The sequence below is a fragment of the Brachyhypopomus gauderio genome, chromosome 1 (genome assembly GCF_052324685.1).
Source record: "Brachyhypopomus gauderio isolate BG-103 chromosome 1, BGAUD_0.2, whole genome shotgun sequence".
Taxonomy (NCBI): Eukaryota; Metazoa; Chordata; class Actinopteri; order Gymnotiformes; family Hypopomidae; genus Brachyhypopomus; species Brachyhypopomus gauderio.
The window spans coordinates 40,903,229-40,910,728 of NC_135211.1; the positions used below are offsets into that span (position 1 = coordinate 40,903,229).

At 46.4% G+C, this 7,500-nt stretch overlaps 1 protein-coding gene across 3 annotated transcripts in view; it reads right to left on the reverse strand.

Moving 5' to 3' along the window:
* Positions 1-7,500, reverse strand: part of dlc1 (DLC1 Rho GTPase activating protein) — a 75,822-nt gene that overhangs the window by 58,985 nt on the left and 9,337 nt on the right. For 2 of the 3 annotated variants that reach the window (XM_077013577.1, XM_077013575.1), the window contains exons 3-4: positions 2,725-2,880; positions 2,505-2,633 (exon numbers count right to left, since the gene is read on the reverse strand). The exons of the other annotated variant lie outside the window; for it this stretch is intronic. In XM_077013577.1, the coding sequence (XP_076869692.1) occupies positions 2,505-2,633; positions 2,725-2,880 (285 nt within the window). The remainder of the gene's footprint in view (positions 1-2,504; positions 2,634-2,724; positions 2,881-7,500) is intronic. 3 annotated transcript variants of the gene reach the window in all.

The window sequence follows — 7,500 nt, forward strand, 5'->3', positions numbered from 1 at the left end:
CACTCCAGACCATCACACATTCCAGACCATCACACACTCTAGAGCAAGGGTCGGCAACCTTTGAGACATAGAGTGCCAACTTCAATATGTCTAGTCTATGAGTGTGCCACTAAATAAAATAAAATTGGAGCGGGAGGGAGCAAGTGTAAATTGTTAGCGGAGGGGAGGTGTAAATGGACACAAATTAAGTATTATATCGCGATCGATCGCCAAGTATAAACGCCTCCGCTGCTCGCGCAGGTTCGCGTGAAGTGTGCGGAGTCGCACGCTACAGTCACTCGTGAAAGTATAATCCATAATAAATAATCCAGCCTTGACACGGCTCAGGGATTACGTCACACGCAGCGCCATGCGGCCGTTACGGTTATTTACACAAATGTATACATGGGTCTGTGGCAGGAGCTGAGTGCAGAGCGTTGAGGAGCGATTTCGATTGGAGGATCGTGCTCTCTGTCTGAGATTTTTTATTATTTATTGTTTTGCTGATGCTGGTCCAGCGTGTCGTGTGCCAGTGATTATGCCTCAGCGTGCCAACAGTGGCACGCGTGTCATAGGTTACCGACCCCTGGTCTAGACCATCACACACTCCAGACCTTCACACACTCCAGACCATCACACACTCCAGACCTTCACACACTCCAGACACTCACACACTCCAGACCATCACACACTCCAGACCATCACACACTCCAGACCTTCACACACTCCAGACACTCACACACTCCAGACCTTCACACACTCCAGACCATCACACACTCCAGACCATCACACACTCTAGACCATCACACACTCCACACCTTCACACACTCCACGCCTTCACACACTCCACACCTTCACACACTCCACACCTTCACACTCCAGACCATCACACACTCTAGACCATCACACACTCCAGACCTTCACACTCCAGACCTTCACACTCCAGACCTTCACACACTCCACACCTTCACACACTCCACGCCTTCACACACTCCACGCCTTCACACACTCCACACCTTCACACACTCCACGCCTTCACACACTCCACGCCTTCATACTCCAGACCATCACACTCTAGACCATCACACACTCTAGACCATCACACACTCTAGACCAGGCGTACTCAACTAAATTTGTCCGCGGTCCAATTTTGGCAGATACCTGTGACCCGAGGTCCGGTGCGGGCGGGGGTGGCGAACGTAAGTTGTTGAGCGTGGGGTGGCGAACGTAACATTCGTGACGGAGCGTTTTTTCAATAGCCCTGAAATAAATGCTACGGTTTTGTTTTGGTCCGTATCCAGTTAATCAGGAATGAGAGAGGGTCCGGACAGGAGAGCGTTCGGGTCCGGATCCGGACCGCGGTCCGCCAGTTGAGTACCCCTGCTCTAGACCTTCACACACTCTAGACCTTCACACACTCCACGCCTTCACACACTCCACAGCTTCACACACTCCACGCATTCACACACTCCACACCTTCACACTCCAGACCATCACACACTCTAGACCTTCACACACTCTAGACCTTCACACACTCCAGACCTTCACACACTCCAGCTGTTCTGCTCCAGACGTATTCAAGCCTTTCAGGCTTCTCTGCCGTCCTGGTGACGGATCAGTTGGGCTCGGAGGCGTCACCAGGAATGTTTATCAGCCTCGTACTGAGAAAGCCAAGAATGTCTGCCTAAGGGGAGGGAAGGAGACACGACTACAGAAGATGTGAGATGCCTTCACAGACAGAGCCACATTCTCCGTTTGGAACAGCACAGCCAGTGAGGTCATGTGGTTTCACACTTAATTGGTGGCACAAATGTGTTTCCAAGCAACGGTCATACCAGTCATGTGGGTCTGTCTGACGGTGATGACCCATGCGAACACACTCACACACTCTCAGACACACCTGCGTGCCCACACAAACACAACCACATACACAGACATATACTCACATACACATGAGAGCACGCAGACACACACACACACACAAGAAAAAATGAGAACAGATTTGAAGAAATAAAAAGAGTGTGTGTGCGTGTGTGAGTGTGTGCATGTGTGTGTGTGTGTGTGTGTGTGTGTGAGTGTGTTTGTGTATGTGTGCATGTGTGTGTGTGTGAGTGTGTTTGTGTATGTGTGTGTGTGTGTGTGTGTGTGTGAGTGTGTTTGTGTATGTGTGTGTGTGTGTGTGTGTGTGTGTGTGTGAGTGTGTTTGTGTATGTGTGTGTGTGTGTGTGTGTGTGTGTGTGAGTGTGTTTGTGTATGTGTGTGTGTGTGTGTGTGTGTGAGTGTGTTTGTGTGTGAGTGTGTGCATGTGTGTGTGTGTGTGTGTGTGTGAGTGTGTTTGTGTATGTGTGTGTGTGTGTGTGTGTGTGTGTGTGTGTGTGTGTTTGTGTATGTGTGTTGTGTGTGTGACCTGTCCTGAATGGCGACCTCTCCAACACTGACCAGGACCCAGAGAATGTGAAAGGGCTTCCACACACACTTCTGTCTTTAATCATCCCTGCCGAGCGAAGAGATGGGGCATCACTCACCACGGTGTCTGCTTTGGCTCCGCCCATCCCCAAGGAGGACTGCGATGATGAAGGAAGAGGACGAGTGGTGAAGGAGGGGGAGGAGCCAGTCAGCCCTCCGTCTCCCTCCACAGACAGCAGGTCCTCTTCCTGTTTCAACGACAGAAGGAATACGGTGAGTTGCGCCGTTCGCACAAGAGTTGCTGAATGGCTTGCAGGGTGAGACATCCCGCCCACTCACTGAGATGATTCGTCTCTTCAGGGTGGGCGTTCCATCCTGGGAGGGGGTGGGGCTAAGAGCGCTCTCGATCTCCTGGTCTAATTGGTCAAGCTTCATTAACAGCAGGACCATGGAGTCCAGACAAGACCGCTCTCTCTGTCTCTCCCCTCGTGAGCTCTGCAAAACACAGACACATCACAGGACCCCACATATAACTACGAGGCATTACCAGGGTCAACCCTACTTCCTACTACCCTACTCCCTACTCCCTACTACCCTAACCCTAATCCCTACTACCCTACTCCCTACTACCCTACTCCCTACTACCCTACTCCCTACTACCCTACTCCCTACTCCCTACTACCCTACTCCCTACTACCCTAACCCTACTCCCTACTACCCTACTCCCTACTACCTGAACCCTACTACCCTACTCCCTACTACCCTAACCCTACTCCCTACTACCCTACTACCCTACTCCCTACTACCCTAACCCTACTCCCTACTACCCTACTCCCTACTACCCTACTGCCTACTCCCTACTACCCTACTCCCTACTACCCTAACCCTACTCCCTACTGCCTACTACCCTACTACCCTACTACCCTAATCCCTACTACCCTACTACCCTACTCCCTACTACCCTAACCCTACTCCCTACTGCCTACTACCCTAACCCTACTCCCTACTCCCTACTACCCTACTCCCTACTACCCGAACCCTACTCCCTACTACCAAACCCTACTCCCTACTCCCTACAACCCTAACCCTACTCCCTACTACTCGAACCATACTCCCTACTACCCAACCCCCTACTACCCAAACCCTACTCCCTACTACCCTACTCCCTACAACCCAAACCCTACTCCCTACTGCCTACTACCCTAACCCTACTCCCTACTACCCTAAACCTACTCTCTACTCCCTACTACCCTAACCCTACTCCCTACTACTCAAACCCTACTCCCTACTACCCAAACCCTACTCCCTACTACCCTACTCCCTACTACCCAAACCCTACTCCCTACTGCCTACTACCCTAACCCTATTCCCTACTACCCTAAACTTACTCTCTACTCCCTACTACCCTAACCCTACTGCCTACTCCCTACTACCCTAACCCTACTCCCTACTGCCTACTCCCTACTATCCTAAACCTACTCCCTACTCCCCTAACCCTACTCCCTAGTATCCTAATCCTACTCCCTACTACCATAAACATACTCCTGCTTCTCTTGAGTGGGGAGTGGACCCCCCCATATATATATATATATATATATATATATATATATATATATATATATATATATATATATATATATATATGCCCACTTTATTTATGAATGTATTGGGTTTCAAATCACTTCATCATTCTTTCTTTATTCATGTCATGCTCTCACTCTCTCTCTCACGCACATGCACACACACACACACACATACACACACACGCAGACACACGCACGTCATATATAGGACAGAAGAACACATGCATGATTCTCAGTGTGTGTGTGTGTGTGTGTGTGTGTTTAACCAAAACACTTAGCTAATGAGGGACTTTGCTCTCTTCCTCTAAGGAACCACTGCTGTAGTTACATTTTTCAACAGCTAAACTTCATGTAATAGGGACATCTTTCAGTTTTACACTTAATGCTTCACATCCTTTATATCCTGTGCATGCTGTGTGTGTGTGTGTGTGTGTGTGTGTGTGTCTCACACATCTGTGATAGCAGGTTCAACACTGACCTCTGGTGGTGATTTAACTTAAAGACACTACATATTCGTTAAACACTCTCAGTGTAACTCAACAAAGACCTTTACACACACACACACACACACACACACACACACACACACACACACACACACACACACACACACACACACACACACACATATATAAACGCTGTATAGTCGATCTCAGAGTACTAACCTTTCACTGACATTTAGCCTAAGTTGTTCGGCCACCTTTTGTAATGACACAGAACAGACAGACACACACACACAGACACACACACCAATACAAACTGTAACACACACACACACCCCTACAAACTGTAACACACACACACACACACACACACACACACACACACACACACACACACACACACACACACACAGCGTTTCCCCGACGACTGCAGGGGGTTTATAATACACTGTCATCATTTCCTGTTATTTATAAATGGTTTTAAAATACATCCTCCTTTAAAGTACAACCCCCCAAGAAGAGAAAACAGAACCGTGAAAAAGGAAGTTTTCAGGGTGGAAAAGTTGATTTATTCCAGCAGCGACCGCAGAGTCTCGGACACGCGGGTGGAGAGAAAAACACAACTGGCAGCTTCGCGTATGAATCGTGTGACAGCAGACGCATAAAACCATAACCAACATCTCTCTCTGAAAACAAAACCATAAATCCGTAATGCAAGAGGTCTGCCCGGCTTCACAGGCCTTGGAACATGTGCTCGTGTTCAGCACATGCGCCAGGAAACAAGATCACCTCTGGGGTTCGAGCTGAAGTTTGAGCCGATGTTTGATAAGGAGTTTGATTTGGAGTTTGATAAGGAGTTTGAGCTGGAGTTTGAGCTGCGGTTTGAGCTGGAGTTTGAGCTGGGGTTGGATCTGAAGTTTGAGCTGAAGTTTGACCTAGAGTTTGAAATGTAGTTTGAGCTGAAGTTTGAGCTGAAGTTTGAGCTGTCAGCATCTCAGTGTTTCAGTGTATTAGTTTGTTTGGTTAATTTTGACCTGAATAACTTTATTGACCTGAACTTATAATTAGTGAGCATAACAATAACAAAACATTGATTACCAGTAGGCCCGCTCTACCTGAAAAACATGGAGTTTGTTATGAACAATACATATTACATTCTATATAAAACTGGGTGCCATAAAAACAGCAATGCCATAGCCCGCAGATGTCGTTTCATTTGTCATATTTTTCCCGACATCATCGTCCCACAAGGTTTACACACCGTCTTGTTTTTCTCAAAGTCAAGGGAGAAATGTGTCCATATATCGCCTCTTATCTTTCTCCCTGCTGACATTGTTGAGTTAACTTTGAGTTAAATTTCATGAGTGGCCACAGTTCACAGGCTGGTTTGGTCTTCCCAGGTTCTGTGCGATGTGAAGACGTTAGTATGTTAGTGAGTGGACGGTTACCCGGTTTGTCCCGCCTCTCAGTGTACGCTAAAGTAGTTACGGTTTGATCTCTTCTTAACTTATCCCTACCTTTCACAAAATGAAATCAGGTCTGATTGGATGTCATCGCTGGCCAATACTATCGTCTCGTTTTTATTTGTTGACGATAATGTCCATTAATTTCGTCATCGTTTTTATCCCTATTTTATAGTTTTTATTTAGTTATCGTCTCGTTTTTGTCATGAAAAAAAAGGTTTGTTCGAAAACTATGACAAAAAATTATTCATCAACAAAATTAACACTGGTTTGTCAAAGTCAAAGTCAAAGTCAAATTTATTTATATAGCGCTTTTCACAACACATGTTGTCACAAAACAGCTTTACAATCGTATGGGTCCAGATCCCTAATGAGCAAGCCAAAGGCGACAGTGGCGAGGATAAACTCCCTATGGGGTGGGGATTAGGAAGAAACCTCGGGAGGACCAAGACTCAAAAGGGAACCCATCCTCCATTGGGCGGCCCATTAACATAAGTAACACAAGTGTTTGTAAGTGTTTCAGTGTTCACTGGAACACTGGAATAGATTACAGGTGTCACTGTAATCAATGCATTGCCCGGGAAAAGTATATAAAAGAATGGTATATAAGTATATAAAAGAATGGTCCAGCTCCTCCTTACTTGATGGCCATGGTAAAACCCAGATGCATACCTAGAGCCCTCCGCGCCTCAAGTATGTCCTGTCTTGACCCTCCATCATCCAGGACACATGGGAGACAAGCATCCAGACTTTTCTCTGTCCTGGCTCCAAGGTGGTGGAATGAACTTCCCTTGTGTGTCCGAACATCGGAGTCACTTGCTGTCTTCAGACGCCGACTGAAGACCCACCTCTTTCAAGTGCACTTTGCATAATTATGCTTTGTCTATTGTACTTTATCGTCTCTTTCCTCAGGTGTTAGTTACAGGTATTGCTTACTGTCTTTTTCTCAGGTATTGTGCATAATTGGGTTATAGGAATTGTTTACTGTCTTTTTCCTCAGGTGATGTGTATATTTAGGTATAATTGTTAGGTATCATTTGACTTTGGTCTAGTGGTTTTTCCAGCTTAGAGTACCTTGTGTTCAGGACTATCTATTCTACCTTGGAGATTCCAAGCAACTACATAGCACTTTTGTAAGTCGCTCTGGATACGAGCGTCTGCTAAATGCCATAAATGTCAATGTAAATATACATCAAATATAACCATTTGTGCCTCTTAAACTATGACAGATCTCTGTGTGTGTCTCTCTGGGTGGAGCACAGGTCAGGAGATGACATCATTAGCATCACACATGACATCATTCCACTTACATACTTACACTCATTGTGTGATGGGATGTGTGTATGTGTGAATAGAGATGTGTGTTTCTGTGGTGTTACAGGCAACACACAGCATGGGTAATGTTGGCATAGAAAGATGGGTGTGTAGTTGGATCTTTAAGACTCAAAACTGTTAACTCTAGCAAGATATCTGTGTGTGTGTGTGTGTGTGTGTGTGTGTGTGTGTGTGTTTTGTGTGTATGTTAATTGGTATTCCAGTCTTACGACACTTCAGGGAATATTGATTAGAAAGAATGAATGGTGTGAGTGTGTGGGTCTGTGCATGTGTGTGTGTGTGTGTGTGTGT